Source organism: Bufo bufo, chromosome 8, assembly GCF_905171765.1.
Source record: "Bufo bufo chromosome 8, aBufBuf1.1, whole genome shotgun sequence".
Taxonomy (NCBI): Eukaryota; Metazoa; Chordata; class Amphibia; order Anura; family Bufonidae; genus Bufo; species Bufo bufo.
In genome coordinates this window covers 52295792-52315984 of record NC_053396.1, presented here as the reverse complement: position 1 = coordinate 52315984, position 20193 = coordinate 52295792, and the positions used below count along the sequence as shown (strand labels likewise).

The following is a 20193-nucleotide window of genomic DNA, read 5'->3' as shown; positions in this document are numbered from 1 at the left end:
TCCCTGTCAGCATGGACCTCATTCAATACTGCTCAAAGGTGATCAGTGTCTAATAAAGATCATTCTACTGGTTCCCATAGGTTTGAAATTATCTGCGAGACATTGCTACAGCTATTGTCAGTATACGGTACTAGTATACCGACAAGGCAGATATGCATGTCTTAAAAGCAGACATTTCTCCAAGACACAGGGAGACAGATGACAAACTATAAAAACACACACACATCCTAAAGTAAAATGTCCGCATAATAAAATTTCCACAACAGTCTTGATCAAGATTCTGCACTATAGAGATCGGGACATTATTTTACGGAAAGCGCGGGATAAACCCGACCTGTCTGTTGATGGACATAAAGTGGCACTCTTCCCAGATTATTCACAAGAGGTCCAAAAACTAAGGGCCAGATTTATAGATGTGAAAAGGCGTTTGCGGGCACTTGCTGTGTCTTATTCCATGATGTACCCGGCTAAGTTACGGGTGGCCGCACTGGGAAACACGCATTTTTTTGAGGATCTGAAAGGTGGATGGATCGTCATGAGAAGCAGCTTGCAGCGGAACACGACTGATTCACTATTGGAGAAGCAACATCGTGTTTTTCGACTCAGATCATATGATCGTGTTTGATGCGACCTAGTTGTGTTTGGGTGTGAGTGTTCAGGAGTGGTGCTGTGTATGATGAGGGTATGTGGATAGGAATCTTACTGTATTACCATTGGAATGTATAGTCTGATAGTTACTGTTATTCCTTAACTGTATTCTTATATGATTGACCGAGGAGCAATGTGAGGGGAAGCTCTGGGTACTTTTTGAGCTCACTACCTAGTGGTTGAGCACCCACGTTTGTTTCTAGGTACATTTTAATCTTCCTTTTAAAATGTAGGGAGATTTTGGACACTCGGCTAACTCTCTAATAGCGGGTTGTGTATCTCTTCCCACAGGCCTTATTTAGGTGTTGTAGTGGGACCTGCTACTGGGGTGGCCGCTGTGTTGGGTGATATCTTGGAATGTTTGGGAAGAAAAGTTTGAGGGAGGGGGGTGGGGGGATGTTTCATTTAACCTAAATGCACGCACTCTATATGAAGATGCAGGTATTAGTCTACTGTCTGAGTATGATATATCATGTCAATATGTTTGCTCTCCTAATACTATTAGGCATGGCGTTAGATTAGCACATTTATGGATATCTGAGTATGGCGGGGAAGGTTAATATTCTCAGCTGGAATATACGGGGGATTAAGGACGTCATTAAAAGGCTAGCAGTCATGGACTGCTTAAATCAACATCAACCGTTGATTTGTTGTATTCCGGAGACTCATCTTACCCCGGACCAGACCAAATTGCTTACCCCTAAGTGGGCAGGGCACTTTTATCATTCCACTTTCTCGTCCTATGCAAGGGGGGTGAGCCTCCTGATACACATATCGATTGTGTTTACCTGCATTGCTAAAAAGGTGGACAAAGAGGGGAGATATGTCTGTTTGCACTGTGTGATTTTCACAACTCCGTGTGTCTTGGTGGGAGTGTACATTCCGCCGCCATACTCACCGGTGGTACTTAAAGGTATACTACAATTTCTAGCAGATGTGCCCGATATTCCGGTTCTATTACTGGGGGACTTCAATAATAATCTTGATCATAATCTAGATAGGATGGGGGCTGGACAAACTTCTCAAACAAACGGAATAACACCTTTTGGGGTCCTTATGCAAGAAGCTATGATGTTAGATTTCTAGAGATTAAAAAATCCACTAGTGAAACAGTTCTCTTGCTGCTCTAGCACATATAATTCTCTATCCAGAATTGACCTTATTCTTGGGAACGCCCTTATGGGACAATATGTGAGGGATGTACAATATCTGCTGCGCAGGATCTCAGATCACTCGCAGGTGATTGCAGTGCTTGACTTTCGTGCATCGCGAGCTCATAAATGTGGGGGTTGGAAGTTTAATCCTTATTGGCTACCTCTCCTACCAGACGCTGGCGGAATTGGTGAAAAGCTTAAGGAATTCTTCCAGTTGAATTTATCATCCGCAACTAAGTCAGTAGTGTGGGAGACTATGAAAGCGTTCTTGAGGGGCTTGCTTATAGCGGAAGTCAATAGGAAAATAATTAATTATGGAAGTTGAAGCGGCAGATGCTGAGTATATTTTGCAACCACAAGGAATTACTAGAGACAAATGGAAAGAATCCCAACAAAAATTGAATGACAGGTTATTGGTGCAGACGAAAAACAAACAATTCTTTCAAAAACAAACCTTCTATGAGGAAGGAGAGAGAGCGGGTAGACTTTTGGCATTAATATCTAAAGCCCAATTGCAACCTACGTATATTGCAGCCTTGAGGGATTCGCATGGTGTTATTCAAACTGAACCACCGCAGTTGCTCCAGGTCAGGTACTCCTTTTATTCTACACTATATAAATCTAAACTGAGAGTTATGGATGCAGAGATTGATCAGTTTTTGCAGCCCCTAGAACTACGTACCCTATCAAGTGAGCATAAGGCACTTTTAGATGGTCCTATTACGGTTCAAGAACTAGAAGTGGCACTAGGTACGATGTCCAATAATAAAGCCCCAGGCCGGGATGGCTTACCAGTAGAGGTGTACAAACGTTATTCCAGCATTCTCCTCCCTCAACTACTTGCGGTTTGTAATGATGCTAAGCGGCAGGGTCGGCTCCCTGACTCCATGAATTAGGAAGTCATTGCGCTTCTACCTAAACCCGGTAAAGATGTCCTTGAAGCTGAATCTTATAGGCCCATTTCTTTACTCCCAGTTGATATCAAACTTTTGGCAAAAGTATTAACGAATCGTCTGAACTCAGTGATAACCACTTTGATATGTCAGGATCAAGCAGGCTTTATGCCCAATATGTCGACTGCGGTGAATATCAGACGTTTGTTTCTGAACATTCAAGCAACCCATGTCCACGCCTCGACCGCGGCGGTCGCATCTCTTGATGCGGCCAAGGCATTTGATAGCGTGGAATGGCGTTATCTATGGTTGGTTCAACTACTGTATGCATGCCCTAGAGCGGCGTTGAGGGTTAATGGCGATATGTCTGACCCGTTCATGCTGTTTAGGGGTACTAGACAGGGGTGTCCACTGTCACCGCTTCTTTTCGCGGTGGCGGTGGAACCCTTGGCGGAGGCTCTGAGAATGGCTGCTACAGTCAAGGGTCTTGAATATGGAACTAGGACGGAAAAAGTGGCCTTATATGCCGATGACTTGCTTTTATTCTTGGATGACTGGGAGCAGTCTCTTCCTGCTGCAATGACAATCATTAATCAATTTGGGGATATGTCTGGATTAGTGATTAACTGGTCAAAGTCTGCCTTATTGCCCTTAGGTGGTAGTAATAATATACCACCACCCTCTGCGGGAGGGTTGCAGGTGGCCTCATCCTTAAAATATTTGGTGGTTTGGGTAACGGCAAATTTAGGTGACTATGAACGTCTGAATCTGGTGCCAATGCTCGCTGAATTTCGGAAAAAGATACAACCCTGGAACAAATTACCCTTGTCTGTAATTGGTCGGGTTAATCTCTTGAAAATGATATTGATGCCAAAACTTCTATTCCTTCTTCATAATGCACCAATCTGGATCCCGCTTAGGTTTTTTAACACTGTTAACGCAGTCTTTAGAGACTTGATATGGAGGGGAGGTGTCCCTAGGATTAAACTTTCAACCCTTCAGCGGCCAAAAACACAGGGGGGGTTAGCAGTGCCAGACCCTTGGACCTATTACATTGCAGCCCAGTTGCAACATTTCAGAGGATGGGGGGACGAATCTCAATTGAATAATGCTGGTCGCATTATTCAACACTTAACTCACCGTACTTGTTTATTGTCAGCTCTGGAGGATGGATCATTTCATACTCATGGTACTCAATATCCGCTGATAAGTATGATGCATAAAATATGGTGGAAAACTAAAGAAAGGATGAATATTGCTGGGTATAGTACCCACACGTCTATATGGCCTAATCACCTATATGCTGAATTAAACAAGGTTAGTGGAGTGCAACAATGGGAGCAATATGGGTTAGGCAAAATGATTAAAATGTTCTCAGACAAGTCATTGAAGAGTTTTGAAGGTTTTAAGGCAGGAATTTGGTATTCCGCATAGGTATTTTTATGTATATTTGCAGCTGAGGCATGCTATTCAGACTCAGGAAAAGCAGGGGAAGGTCCAACAAGTGCCCAGATGTATTATCATTGACTACACAGTGAGAGCAGGTACCACAAGTGGGGTGATATCCCTTTATTATGACACACTCAGGATGGAAGTTAATAAATCCAACCCACTGAAATTGTATGAGAAATGGAAGGCGGATATTGAGGATCTGACAGAGGAAAAGTGGGAAGAAATTCTCACTGACTTACCGACGTTGTCATTGAGCGAGTCATATAGGATTTCCCAGTTATATCTTCTGCATAGGGTTTATAGAACACCTGCGCTACTATTCAAAATGGGCTATAGGAGAGACGATGTATGCCCGCGCTGTAATGTCACGAGTGCAAACTTGATCCATCTTATGTGGAACTGTCCACGCTTGAGGAGGTACTGGGTAGAGGTAGTGGGACTCATAAATCGGGTTTTTCAAATTAACCTAGAGGTTGACCCACTGACCTGCCTACTTGGCTTCGTGAAGGTGCCAAGAATCATGCTGAAAAAGAAGGTGGCTGTTATGAGAATATTGTATCAGGCAAGGAAGTGCGTAGCATTTCATTGGATTGATAAGTCAGCTCCTACAGTTCAAGAAGTAGTGGGTAGGGTACACACACTGGTTAAGTTGGAGGAATATGTCTACTTAAAGAGGAACTCGAGGAAAATATTTGAATTTGAGATTTGGTCCTCATGGATTTTGCATTACAATCTGTCTTAGAGTGCATTTGTGGGGCTTGAATGGTGTGTTAGGGGTGGGTGGTGAATGTTTATGAATATGTCAGAATATGGGATTGCAGATGATGAATGGATGCTTGTGCCTAAACATTATCTGGATATATTCTGAGCTACGGAAGCCCTCCAGTGTCATTTACCATGTATTGGAAGAAAGGACTGTGATGTCTTCAAGCAGACTTACCAACAACTGATATGGACTGTACTCAGTGTCTTCTAAATGGTCGTGCTTTGGGGAGGGGCTGGGGTAGGGTTGGGTGGGTTGTTGATGTACCTGTATAAATTTTTTTTAAAGTAATAAAAATGATCTGATTCAAAAAAAAGATTATAGGCGTCTCTGAGAACCAATTTAGAAATCCGTTTTGCCCTCAGAATCTGATTATATAGATTGGGGATTAAAGAAAAGGACCCTGTTTATTCACAGTGATTCTGTTTAATTCCTGATAGTCTGTACATGGCCTAAGACCCCCCATCCTTACTGACAAAAAGATTCTTGTTCCGAAGGACGAATATGACCCTTATGTAAGCTTTCCTGTATATAATCTTGCATCGCCTGACATTCAGGAAAGATTATATATGCATGCAACCTTTCGAAAATTTTACCCCAGGCAATAATTTTATTGCACAGTCATATGGCCTATGAGGGCGAAGGATTTCAGAGTCAATTTAAGAAAATCCGTCAACGTAATCCTGTAAATATTTTTGAAGATGCTCGGATTCTGTTGCAACACTAGCCATACAGAAACAGTTACTGGAACATTTGGGTCCCTATTTCTCCAACTTCCTTGAAATCCAGTTGATCAATAGATTATGTTTTTGGAGCCGTGGCAGACCCAAAATAATATTTGTTGGCAAACCCTTTATTACAAATAAAAATCTTTTTTCAGTATGAATGACCCCATCTCGCAAGGGGTACAAAATTCTATAAACCTCTTAGCCATTCTAATCTGAATGGAAGCTGGGAGCCTACGTAAGGGGATACCTATCTTAGTGGCAAATTCAAAATTGGTTAAGCTAGCTGAGGACCCAGAATCAACAAAGGCCACCCTAAATCTTTTACATGACTTAAAGGAAATCGACACAGGGAGCAACACCTTTGATTGACAGGGCTAGAAATCAGCATGTCCTAGAGATGTCTCCTAGCATGTACATATTATATACACCTCTTAAAGTAGCTTTACCACATTGAGATATGCTCAGAATGCTAATGTACATATTTCTGCTTTATTCACAAGCCCAATATGTGATTATAAAGACACCAGTAATATATGTTGGCTTATAAGAATTTTTTTAAAAAGCTTACTTTGTGTGAAAAGGCTATAGCTTTGTAGTAAGTGCATAGTTTTGCATGTATCTATCCTGTAATTTTTTAATTATTTTTTTATCTATACCATATTTTTTGCCCTATAAGAGGCACCTGCCCATTATATGCACCTAGGTTTTTAGAGGAGGAAAATAAGAAAAATAATATTATTCATTAGACCTCAAATCAGACCCCCATTCCGACCTCAGGTCAGACTCCCAATGTAAATGACCCCCGTTCAAACCCCCATGCTCAGAGCAGACAAAAAAAAATAAAAAATCAACTTGCCTCTCCTGCTCTGGACGCTGCTCCTAATATCCATCGCTGATCCTGGTCCTCCTGCCACACTGTGCTGTAACCCGAGGTCGCACAGAGTGCCAACATCTTCACACTGTACGTAGGTCACAGCACAGCACAAGGAGCCTCCAAGAGAATACCAGGAAGTGGCGAGTACAGAGCCAAGGGAGAGCTGCATTCACCACCTCCCGATCCCATAATTTAAGCGCTCATTACTATTCGCCCCGTAAGAGGTACTGCGTCTTATAGCATGAAAAATACAGTATATATTTCTCTCCTGGGACTTGTACTTAGGATCTCTATATACAAGGCTAAACACTTACTACTAAGCTACAGCCTTATGACATACAGGTGAAACTCGAAAAATTAGAATATCGTGCAAAGTTCATTTTATTTCAGTAATGCAACTTAAAAGGTGGAACTAATATATGAGATAGACTCATTACATGCAAAGCGAGATATTTCAGCTTATGAAACCCCAATGTTGAGGTACCCTTTGCTCAGGGGGTATGGATGAATTAGCTGACTAGAGTGTGACACTTTGAGCCTAGAATATTGAACCTTTTCACAATATTCTAATTTTAAGCTGCATTAATGCAATTTCTTTAATTTGCATTACTGAAATAAATGGACTTTTGCACGATATTCTAATTTTTCGCATTTCACCTGTAGAGTGTTCTTTTTTTTCTATTCTTAATGTATATATTACTGGTATCTTTATAATAATGTGAATAAAGGAGTAATATGTGCAGTAAGCCGGATTGGGACAGATGCACACTGGCGCAAAATTAATAGTTTCTAGTTCGTGATGCCAATTGCAGCTTGCGCAGGTACTGTAGCAGGGCCCTTTAAGATGTAATAGCTCACATACCAGGTGAGGAATGCCAGAGGGGGATAATGTCTGTGTAGTAGGTATTGTGTCAACGGTGTCTCCTACCTTGGTACGGCTGGACTCCTGGATCCTGGCTCACTTGCAATAAAATGAGTGTGGTCAGTAGGAGTAACTGAGGAATGAATGCAATCCAGACAGGAAATATAATCCAACTTGTCTTTACTTAATGCAGCTTTGAATCCATACAAGATACAGCATAGGTCTTGGGTCCCAGCAGGTATTGGCAATATGTGGCAGGAATCTATATGTATTCTGCTTCTTATCATATGCCTAGTAGATCTGGCAGGTATCTATCTTCTGCTCTGTCCGTAGTCTGCTTGATATGGGCCTGACTAGCTAAAGGAGGTATTTAGCTTCTCCTGGTCTTTGGATAAGTACTCACAGGACTGCTCGCAGGGTATGATGGCTTCTTCCTGGAGATCTTTAGATCTGGAGGTGGCTGCTTGCTTGTCAACCAGCTGAGGTAGATGACTCAGGCTGGGAAGGGTGATCCTTGGGCCTCAGCCGAGGCTTGGATCCTAAGTTGTAATCCCTGTTTCTGGGAGCTCCTACCAACACAGCCTTCCCCAAGGAGGGGGCTGGTACACACTGACTAACTTCCCTTTCTCCTCCTCATGAGACAGGACATGGGACCAGCCCACTTCTGCTCACACAGGGGAGACTAGGCTGGAATGGACTATTCCAGGCTAGGTACTAACTGACTATGGTCTGCTACATATTGCTGCCACCTGCTGGTGTACATTGAAATTACAGCAAATACATAAAACAGGCCTGGATAAGACATATAATAGAAAATGCATTGTTTGACTACACAAGATGGCAATACATATGCACCTGACATGATGCAGCGGGGAAACAGATGTTTAGTGACATACTTCAGGATGTTACATATGTAGATTAGCTTTCTGAGCATATGTTAATGTGGTAAAGCTACAGTAAGTAGTTTATATAATATGTACATTCTAGGAGACAGCTCTAGGACACTGCTGTGCCCTCAACATGCTGATGTCTAGCCCTGTCAATCAAAGGGAGTGCACAGAGGATTCACCTCCCCCCCCCCCCCTTTTTTCCCCCCTGGTGCTCCATCTTGCTAATTTGCATATGAATAAAACATAGATAACTCTGCATCTGTTTAGCATACAGACAAAAGAAAGGTATTGTTTTTTTTTTTTTATATATTAACAATTTTTATTGTTTTTCTTGTAACAAACATACATAGCATTGGTCAGATAAATAGCACAGATGATCACATTTGTACATTCTCGTTGGACCAAGTAATTAGACCTTCCAGTCTATGTTGAAATAGAGTAGAACAATTAAAGAACATAACGAAAATAAAATAACTCATAAAGAGGACCAAGGTCCTAAAGGATAGGTAGAACAAATTCAAGAACCTCTATTTAGGTGTATTGCATAAGTGTCTCTGCATCGGAGGGCGTTAGTGTGTAGATAGTTGTAGGCCAGGAGCTGTAAATATGTCATATGACTATGTACCAATCTTGTGTGAACTAGGTATTGTGGAATAGATTTCAGTTTTTAAGTGAATTTTCTGTATTTTCTCCAGGGGGCCCAAATTTGGAGAAAGACATTTCTAGTACGCAGTTCCCAGTGTGAGATCTCTTCCAAGCGATATATTTGATCCATTCTATTGATCCAGTGTTCTAGACTAGGGACCTCTGTTGACAACCAGAGTTTGGGAATTAGTAGTCTGGCAGCTACTATCATGAAAGAGAAGAGTGTTGTTTTGCGGGATTTGGTTGTCCTCATACCCAGGCTAAGTAATGACATTTCAGGGGTGCAGGGGAAGGAGGTTTGACATATATGGTTGCTGAGTTTAATGATCTCAGACCACCAAGGCTGAATTAATTCACACGTCCACCAAATGTGGTAGAAAGAGCCCCTTTCTTTACAACATCTCCAACAGGTGTCAGTGTAATGAGGATTATAGAGGCAGGTCTTATCTGGGGTCTTGTACCAACGCATCAGTATTTTGTAGCTGTTCTCTTGAATAAGAATACATCTAGATATCTTATGTGGCGTTATCAAGATCTTTAGTATGTCAGAAGGAGACCATGTACGTTGCAAATCCCTTTCCCAGAGCCCAATTGCGGCAGGTTTAATAGCGGAGGGGGGAGATTTAAGTTGCTTGTAAATACTAGATATGGCTTTGGGGGGATAAAGAGAAGCTCCAATCATCTTGTCAAACCAAAGAAGATCTTGAGCTGGTGAGGTTTCTTTAGCAATAAGGAGTGATTCCTTTCTAATAAAGCTTAAAAGAAAAGGGTTTTTCATTGTAACCTTAAGAAGGTCACAAATATCTTGATCCGAAAGGATACCTCCATCTTTGTCAAATAGTTTTGAAACCTCCAATTCTGATTTTTCAAGAACAGAGGGGCAGCTGTCTCTTAGTTCTTTGGGAGCAAGGGTAATTATATCCTTTATGGAGATGAAAGGAGAAGGTAAAGTCAAAGCCCCCATGTTGGCCGAGAACCACCCCCAGACCTTTAGGGTGTTTCTGATCAAGGGGTTCGGTATGGTGTTGAGGGCCGGGGGGGGGGTCTGTTAGCCAAAATGAGGGCTCTAATAGGGGAAGGTAAGAAAGCATCTTCTAGCATCAACCACAACTTATGGGGGGGGTTTCTAATCCAGTCCACTACTCTTGTGAGTTGAATAGCTTTCATATATATCTCCGGGTCAGGGAGTCCAATACCTCCCCCGGATCTCGGTCTAGTTAAAGTTTCAAAAGAAATACGGGACTTCTTCCCCTGCCATATAAATTTACGTATATTCTTATTAAGAGCGGAGAAATAGGATTTTGGGATTTCGATGGGAAGTACTTGCATCAAATATGTAAGTCTAGGTATTACCAGGGACATAAGAATGTTTTTCCTCCCAAACCAGGACAAATAAGGAAAGTTGAGGGAGTCAAGTTGTGTGATCATGGATGCTAAGAGAGGTTTATAATTAAGTTTAAATAATTCTCCAAGGCAAGGGGATAATTTTACTCCTAGATATGTCAATTGTTGGGTATGCCAATTAAAAGGGGATTTGTTCTGGAGAGATATGAGGGTATGTGGAGAGAGGCCCATGTGGATTATCTGGGATTTAGTTGCATTAATTTTAAAGTTTGACAGGGAGCCAAAATAAGTGAGGCTGGATAAAATTACCGGTATGGATTTAAGTGGGTTGGTAGTAATTATTAAGAGATCGTCTGCAAATGCAGCAAGTTTAAAGTCGTAACCATTAACCTGTAAACCTTTAATGTCAGGATTTTGTCTAAGGGATTGTAGTAGGGTCTCCATAACCAGGACAAAGAGAAGGGGAGAAAGTGGGCATCCCTGTCTTGTTCCATTGCTAATGGGAAAACTAGAGGATAAGATATCATTGACTGACACAGACGCCGAAGAGTGGGTATACATGGAAGAAATAGCATTAATGAATGGTAACGGTATTTGAAATTTTGATAGAGTCAGAGAGATGTAAGTCCAGTCCACTGTATCGAATGCTTTTTCGGCATCTGTGCCAAGCAAAACCAAAGGAGAGGATCTATGAGAGGCATAATATAGGGCATTTAATACTTTAGTAGTATTGTCTTTGCCTTCTCTACCTCTGACAAAGCCCACCTGATCTGGGTGGATCAATTGGGGCAAAAGGCTCTGCAATCTAATGGCTAGCATTTTTGAGAGTAATTTAAGATCCACATTTAGGAGGGAAATGGGGCGAAAGTTTGAACATAAAGTGGGATCTTTGCCTTGTTTAGGGATAACTGTGATGGTGGCTTTTGTCATATCTGCAGTAAGTGGACTTTTGTCTAAGGCCTGATTGTAAACTGGGAGCAAGAAGGGGAGGAGAATTTCTTTAAATGTTGAGTAGTATGTTATGGGAAATCCATCCGGACCGGGGCATTTTCCTCTAGGAGTTGATTTGATGGCTATTAATAGTTCGGGGATGGTAAATGGTTTGGACAGAGACTCTCCCTGGGTTATAGATAATGTTGGCAGTTTTAGGGAAGATAGAAAGGTATTAATATTGGAATTTCTATCCAATGAAGCGTCTGGAAGTATAGTAGAAGGGAGATTATATAAGGACTCGTAGAACTTCTTGAATTGGTCTGCAATTTCATTTGCTTTAAATAGGAGGGTATTCTGGGGTGACCTAATGCTCTGTATGTAATGGGCAGTCTTTCTCTGTTTAATTTTCTGCATTGCAAACTTAGATGCCTTATTACCATGTGCAAAGACTTTTTGTTGTGCTGATAAATAGTATTTGGCAGACTTCTCATTGAGAAAGTTTTTTAATTCTGTCCTGAGGGAGGTGAGTTCTGATAGTTGTTGGGCTAACAAGGATTGTTTGTGTGCTTTCCCTAGGGTATGGATTCTAGTTAGTAAGTTGGAAAGTTTTTTCTCAGATTGTTTTTTAAGAAAAGAGCAAAGGCTAATTAGTCTGCCCCTTATAAAGGCCTTATGGGCATCCCATAATATTTGGGGAGAAACATCTTTAGTGTTGTTAATTGAGAAGTATTCCTCTAGAAAGGAGGAAATTTGGGTTGTATGTTTCTCATTTCCCAGTAGAGATTCGTTAAGTCTCCAATTAGATTTTTTATTGGATCTGTTAGGTGGGTGTATATCGCAAAATATAGGAGAATGATCAGATAAAGTTATATCTCCTATCCTGGCGAGTGAACATAATTGTAGGTGCTCTTTTGAAATAAGGATATAATCTATCCTACTATAGGATCTATTAGAAGAAGAGTAGAAGGAATAGTCTAATTCCTGGGGGTTTAGACAGCGCCAGATATCTGTAACTCCAAGGCTTAAAAGTTTAGTCTGGAGGAAGTTAAGGGCTTTTTGAGAAATAGCGGATTTCTTGGAGGTGGTGTCTAGTAGCGGGTTGAAGGCTATATTAAAATCTCCAGCCAGTATCAGTATGCCTTCTCTATGAATCTGTATTAGATCTATTAACGTGGAGAGCCAGGAGATTTGTTCCGTATTTGGAGCATAAACATTCACTAAGGTATATAGTGAGCTTCCTATCAAACCTTTGAGTATGAGGAATCTGCCTTCTGAATCTTGTACATGTGAGTTGTATTGAAAGGGCAAGTTTCTATGGAAGCCAATACTGACTCCCCTCGAGGCGGCACCCCCAGCTCCACAGTGGTACCATGTGGGGTATTTAGAAAAGGAGAGGTTGGGGTAGTTTCCATGTTTAAAGTGTGTCTCCTGGAGGAAAACTAAGGAACATCTTTCTTTATTTAAAAGGGAAAAGATCTGGCATCTCTTTGATGGAGACCTTAACCCCTTAACATTATAAGATACTACTCTTAATTCTGACATATTTGTAAAGGTTATAGGTAGTGGACATAATTGAAAACCTGGATGTTAAGTGTATATGTTCGACCAACCAGAATGGAGGGAGGGTACTGCCCCGAGGTAAGCGATGGCTCCGATGCAGGCAAGAGTCTTCACCAAATAGAAGATACATATCAGTACATGGATAGTGTAATCTAGAGTATTCTTGAGACCTATCAAAGGACAAAAAGAGGTTATAAACATAACAAAGTAAACAAAAACATAACAAAAAATAGCACCAGTATGCTAGTAAAAAATACGAGCAAACTGGCATTATAGGTAAGGGGGGGTATTGCATCACTTTCAGTAAATGCAAACATGACGATTCCTCTGTAATGAGAAAATTTTTATGGGTTTATAATCCAGCTACTTATGTAGAAAAAGAACTAATTTCTTTTACTGGTCTGTCTGAGTGAACTTTGTAAAGATTCAACTATAGAGAGATTAACAGCATGCAAATCAGACCAGGCAGCTTTCTCACAGTAATGAGGTATATCTATCAGTCATCTGTAAGTGACAGTTGCTTAGAAGAAGGTGATCTGTAATTTCTTCTTATCTTACGAGACCTTTGGGCACGGGGGGTCTCCCATGGACCATCTGAAGTCAGAGTGGGTATATCAGAGGCGTCTCGGACAGATTCCCAGTTTTCAATTGGAAGTGGCAGAATTTGCAAGATGTCATATGCTTTGTCCAAATCTGTGTAAGATTGGATGGAGATTCTGCGTCCGTTATGAAAGAAGGACAAACCAAACGGGAATAACCATCTGTAGATGACTTTTTTATTTCTTAGCAGGTCGGTGAGGGGTTTCAAGAATTTTCGCTTTTTCAGAGTGGTTTGAGCTAAATCTTGATAAATGGAGATAGGGTTGTCATCCCATGAAACATGGGGAATACTTCTTGCGCCTTTTAGGATAGCTTCCTTGACAGGAAAATGCAAGAATTTGCAGATTATATCCCTGGGGGGATCTGTGGATTGAGGCTTGGGGCGCAGAGCTCTGTGGACTCTTTCTATAATCACTTCGTGTGTGGAGTCAGGTCCCAGGAGTTTTAAACAAATCTGCATCACCGTTTCAGGGATTTCATCTGGGCCTACTGTTTCTGGGACTCCTCTGAATCGGAGGTTGTTCCTCCTGCCCCTGTTTTCTTGGTCCTCAAGCTGCATGTATAAGGTATTTAAGTGCTTTTGGTGAACATTCAGGGTATCTGTGATCGCAAGCTGATGGGTGGTAAGGGCAGTGTTCGCTTCTTCTAATGCTTCTACTCTTCTCCCTATATGCTTCACATCTTCCTTAATGAAGTTGAGGTCAGATTTGAGCGGTTCTAGGGCTTCAGCTAAGGCCTTCTTTAGGAAGGATCTGGAGAGCGAGAGTGTGTCCCTTTCAGGGGATTCGTCTCTCACCTTGTCAGCTGCGCATTCATCCTGCCGTTTGTTCTTTGGTGTGCACGGAGGTTCCGGCGCCATTTTGGAATCTCTGGCGACGTAGGTTTGAGCCGCTTTCTTTATAAATTTCTCCATTCCTCCCGCCTAAGAAGTCGGTCTGGACGGCTCTGGGGCATCAGCAGGTCTTGGTCCACCAATCTTGACCATTATGGGTTTAATTAGCCGGGTATAGGAGCTTCAGGAGGAATCGTTATCTGCAGAGCAGCACTTCACACAGCCATCCGGCTCAGACGCTAGCTCCGCCCCCCAGAAAGGTATTGTTTTAATCAGCCTGATAAGCCCTACCACGCAGTATGCCTGGTTTAATAGGGTTGATCATGCTGACAGAGCTTGTTTAACTGTTCGCAGTAACAGCAACCAGGGGTGCCCAAACTTTTGCATTTAACTGTATAGACACTGTTAGACAATTTTTTTTTTTAAATTAATGCATTTCATTTATTTTGGGCTAATCGGCATTTTCCAGTTGGCCTTTATTAAACATGTTTAACCCTTTGTCCTGTACAGTATTCTGAGTCATTCTGCAGTCAGTGAAAACCTGAAGGCCGTAGAGGACAAATGGCTAAAACATTTTAATGAAGACCAATCGCAAAAATTGTCCCAAAAAATGTCTATAGCTTGGTGGGTATCCGAACTTTGGTCCCAGACTGCAGTACCATATTCTGGTCATGTAAACCTTTAGCATTACTACCATTACTGCTGTGTAATTATTTTTGCAATATTATTTTAGGTATTGGATACTTTACCCTGCCTTTCCTGGTCCATGCAGGAGCAGCATTTGTTTACGCGTGTGAATGGAATCCCTATGCTGTAGCTGCTTTGCGGAAAAACCTGGAGCTTAACAAGGTGTCTCACAAATGCCAAATTATTGAAGGTGACAACAGACAGGTAACACAACAAGGAATTAAGGCATCAAGGAAATCTATATTTTATGCTTGCTCATCTATTTTAACTTAAAAAAGTTTAATCTGACTAAGGTGTATTGTTATTGTTTTGTGTATTAAATCATGTTATTTATACTACAAGTGCCCTCTGGAACAAAAGAAATGGACCATAAGATACACAAAACCGTTTCTACCACTAGGCGGGATTTGGTTTGGTGGTGGTCGAGGCCACAACAACAAATAGTCCACCTGAGGCAGCTGCTTACAGGTGCTTTCCATACAGAGAGAGACAGAATGCAGACAGCAGCAAGCACCTGCGAGCAGCATAAATAACAGTCCGAATTTATTACTGCTGTTTTGATGCCTACCCTTGAGTGGAAGCAAGCAGGTGGGTAGGCTGAAGAACAGCAGTGACAGGTCCTCCTGTAGGAATGAGCCAGTGGGGTGTTCAGGTGGTAGGTGCACTTTGGGCTTTGTTTTCTTGCCATTGTGCACACAAATCAGTCCATGCAAATCTCTATACATTTGGCTCAAAAGGTTTTTTACTCCTGAGGAAATTTTGTTGAGCTGTTCAGGCAGAGGAACAGCTAGATGATTGTAGTCATAGAAGGGCAAGCACCATGTGTCTGAACCCCCCAAAGTATTGGTTTCCATAATATGCTATCATTCGCACATGTCTTCAGGCCTGGGCTACACTTCTATTTAGTTAAAGGGTTTATCCAACCCCAAAAATGCCCTCCCCCCTCCAAATTCATGGGCCCCTCATACAGATCGTACTTACCTAGCTCCCTGGCATCCGCGTCGCTTCTGATGCCCGCACAGCCGCCGCTGCATCTCACTGTCACTCGGATCAAAACATCCAGCGATGGGCATCAGAAGCAACGTGGGTGCTGGGGAGTGAGGTAAGTGCGATCTGTGTGAGGGGTCCGGGCATTTGGGGATGCAATTATGGGGTTGGCTAACCCCTTTAAAATCTGTCAGTAGCACTGCAAGAATTTGCTGTGTTTCCCTAGCCTAGTATAACCTAACCTTCCTGATTTATTACTCCATAGATATTACCTTTTTTTATTTTGACAGTCACCCTGACCTCTCCAAATAATACCTATAACAATTCCAGTGGGGCATAAATTGCTTTGAAACTTTCATCTTTTCCTGTTCTTCAAGAACAGAAAAATCTTATATGCCACATTCAGATATTCATACATAAATGAGTCTGTTAGCTGAAGAACCTGATGTTAGAGATGAGTGAAGCTCCATGGGATGGATTGATGGTTTCATTTACATTGGCAAATGAGTGCGCCTAGAATTTGTCTAAAAAGTGCAGCAGTTTGGGGCAATTAAAGTTTTCTACAATTTTTAGGACTTGCTTGAAAAGGGGTAGGGCTTGGAGTGAAGAGGTGAGGATTAGTGGAAAAGCTGCTTTGCCCAAGATGCAACATTTTGTGCCAAAATTTTGCCACAATTCTGGCGTAAAACTATGTCTCAAAGAAAGCCAACTAATACAGTCCTGATCAAAAGTTTAAGACCACTTGAAAAATGGCAAAAAATCATATTTTACATTGTTGGATCTTAACAAGGTTCCAAGTAGAGCTTCAACATGCAACATGCAACAAGAAGAAGAGACAAAACATTTTTTGAGCATTCAATTAATTGAAAATGATGATTAAACTGAAACAGGCTGTTTTTCAGCTGATCCAAATTTTAGGACCACATGCCTTTAAAAGTCCAAATCTGTCAGGTAGTCACACGTTGTGATGGCAAAGGCAAAAAAACTCTCCCTTTTTTGAACGTGGTCAGGTTTTGAACTGCATAAGCAGGGTCTCACAGCGCGCCATCGCTGCTTAGGTGGGACGCAGTAAGACAGTCATTTGGAATTTCTTAAATGATCCTGAGGGTTATGGAACAAAAAAGTCAAGTGGAAGACCTAAAAAAATTTCATCAGCACTGAGCCGGAGGATCCAATTGGCTGTCCGTCAAGACACTGGACGATCCTCGACCCAAATTAAGGCCCTTACTGGTGCTGACTGCAGCCCCATAACCATTAGACGGCATCTGAGACTGAAGGGCTCCACAGAACTGCTCGTTTGGACTTTGCAAGAGAGCACCAAACATGGGACATTCAAAGGTGAAAGAAAGTTTTATTCTCTGATGAGAAAAAATTTAACCTTGATGGTCCTGATGGTTTCCAACATTACTGGCATGACAAGCAGATCCCACCTGAGATGTTTTCTACGCGCCACAGTGGAGGGGGCGCCATAATGGTCTGGGGTGCTTTTTCCTTCAGTGGAACAATGGAGCTTCAGGAAGTGCAGGGGCGTCAAACGGCCGCTGGCTATGTCCAGATGTTGCAGAGATCATTCCTCATGACTGAGGGCCCTCGTCTGTGTGATAACGACTGGGTTTTTCAACAGGACAACGCTACAGTACACAATGCCCGCAGGACAAGTGACTTCTTCCAGGAGAATAACATCACTCTTTTGGCCCATCCTGCGTGTTCCCCTGATCTAAATCCAATTGAGAACCTTTGGGGATGGATGGCAAGGGAAGTTGACAAAAATGGACAACAGTTCCAGACAGTAGATGGCCTTCGTGCGGCCGTCTTCACCACTTGGAGAAATGTTCCCTTCGCCTCATTGAAACGCTGGCATCAAGCATGCCGAAACGAATTTTTGAAGTGATAAACAATAACGGTGGAGCTACTCATTACTGAGTTCATGTTTGGAAGTAGGATTTCTGTTTTTTTTTTGGAGGTGTGGTCTTAAACTTTTGATGAAAAACAGCCTGTTTCAGTTTATTCGTTGTTTTCATTAAATTGAATGCTCAAAAAATGTTTTGTCTCACTCCCATTTCTTCTTGTTGCATGTTGAAGCTCTACTTGGAACCTTGTTAAGATCCAGCCATGCTAAATATAATTTTTTGCCATTTTTCAAGTGATCTTAAACTTTTGATCAGGACTGTAGTTGGTATAGTTAGATAAAAACTGTGTAGCCCTGCGCCAGATTTATCATCCATCCTGAAACCCTGTGATAAATCTGGAGCAGGTCTGAAACCCTGTGATAAATCTAGAGGATTTAGTTTATAAGCGTTTTGGGGAATTTATTTCAAAAAGAAATAAAAATCCTGCCATTTTTCATTACAGCTTTACTGAGATACTTACCTAGCTCTTCAATAGGACTTCTGGTCAGAGCTTATGCACACGACCATTGTTTTAGTCTGCATCTGATCCGCAGTCACTTCAATGTTACACTATATATAACATGATCTCATGGTGTTATAACACATTATTTTTTATTCTCTTAGCTGTTGCTGCAAGATGTAGCTGATCGTGTGAATTTGGGCCTAATCCCCACATCTGAAGCAGGTTATCTTGTAGCTTGTAGAGTTCTGAAGAAGAATACTGGTGGTATACTACATATTCATCACAATGTGGACTGTTTCCTGAGCAAAAATGAAGTAGATGCTAAAAACATTGCTAAAAATCCTAGAGATTTACAGAGAATAATCTGGAGAGAGTGGGCAGAGTCTACTGAAAGTAAAATCCGGACGTTTTTACAGGAAGTTCATAACACTCCATGGCACACAAGTATTGTACGTATTGAGAAGCTGAAATCATATGCACCACATGTGGACCACGTTGTATTGGACCTTGATTGTCGACCTTTACAATAAATGCTATAATATCTTTCTTTTTTTTTTTTGTTCTCCCACGGCATTGTATTTGATTATATAATTACCATATAACAATTTTTGCTTTTTATTTTTTTATAATAAAGTATTAATAAACGTAAAATAGAAATTAATCCTGCTTTAGACAAATCCGGATCTTTTTTCTGTCTACAGTAAATGTTATGAGTTCCCTATTGCTGTATGTAAGTTATACAGTATTGGTCCCTTTGCGGCCCAATGAACATGGTTGCTAGTAACGTGAGACTATGGGAGTCTTGTGCATACGCCATTAACTGTGAGTAGTGGCGCTTGCCAAACTGAATGAATCCGAACCTGTATTCGTTATGGATTCGGATTTATCCAAAGCAGGATGAATCTGAATCTACCATCACTACTCTGTGTGTTTTAACGTTTTTTTTAAACAGTTATATATGAGCTATAAATCAGGGTTTTAAACTCAGCCGGATATATGGGCCGCACAAAACATTTCAAGTTGACGATCCGTGTTCATAATAATTAACAAAATTATTGTTAATCAGTTATTTATTTGATCTCTTATTACAATACTACATTACTGCAATAATACCTGTAGGTTTAAAGGAAATTTTAGGAGTAGGACCACAGATGGCTCAGCTCAGCCAACCAGTGTTAGGCTTAATTTTGAGACCAGTGGAGCTCCCCTGACCCCAGGCATCAGTGAATACTCATGACTTATGTCGCTTTATTGCAGAGGTAGCGCTGCACTGACACCCAAGTAGGTTAGGTGTTAGTGGGTCACTGGAGGATCCTCCAGCGGGCCATGTGATTGAGACCCCTGGTGTAGGATAATTCATGACGGTATGCAATTTAGTTACTTTTCACTAGTGCTATGTTACCCTGGGCCTTATAAATTGCGTTTTTTCTCACCCTCTTCCCAATTTTGTTGCCTCTTTCTGCTCTTATCAGAATATTTCCCTTGTCCCCCTTCTCTGTCAATTCACTGTTCAAATCCATCTTCAGTGAAGACAGTCTACAGCTCACTGAAGGGAGGTAAAGGAAGAAAAAAAAGAGGGTTAATCCTGTACTCCTATGAAAGGAGATATGGGATAAACACACAGGGCGCCAAAGGTGGAGACCAGAGTGGAGGGGAAGGGTTAGTAATAAATATGAAGTAATTTAGAGTCCAGGAGATACTGAACAGTGAGCTAATAGGACAGAAGCAGGGCAGCATAGGTGATGGACTATAAGCAAGGATGCAATATAGTAGTAATGAAAATGAGAAAAAGGAAAAAAATCACCAGGTGGCGCCTGACTGCTAATAAAATATATGTAGATCAATATAATGTACACCGATAATAGGAACTGTAGATATATAAATCAATAAATAAATGAATAAATACCCCTTACCATTAAAAAGGAGGGGGGAACTTTAGTGCTCAGTAGCCATGTGATAAAACCATAAAACAACTGGTAATTAATATCA

At 41.4% G+C, this 20193-nt stretch overlaps 1 protein-coding gene across 1 annotated transcript in view; it reads left to right on the top strand.

Moving 5' to 3' along the window:
* Positions 1-18749, top strand: part of TRMT12 (tRNA methyltransferase 12 homolog) — a 51957-nt gene extending 33208 nt beyond the window's left edge. Inside the window, exons 6-7 of the mRNA XM_040405596.1 lie at positions 14912-15069; positions 18366-18749. Of these exons, the coding sequence (XP_040261530.1) occupies positions 14912-15069; positions 18366-18734 (527 nt within the window). The 3' untranslated portion in view covers positions 18735-18749. The remainder of the gene's footprint in view (positions 1-14911; positions 15070-18365) is intronic.
* The last annotated feature ends 1444 nt before the right edge of the window (positions 18750-20193 follow it).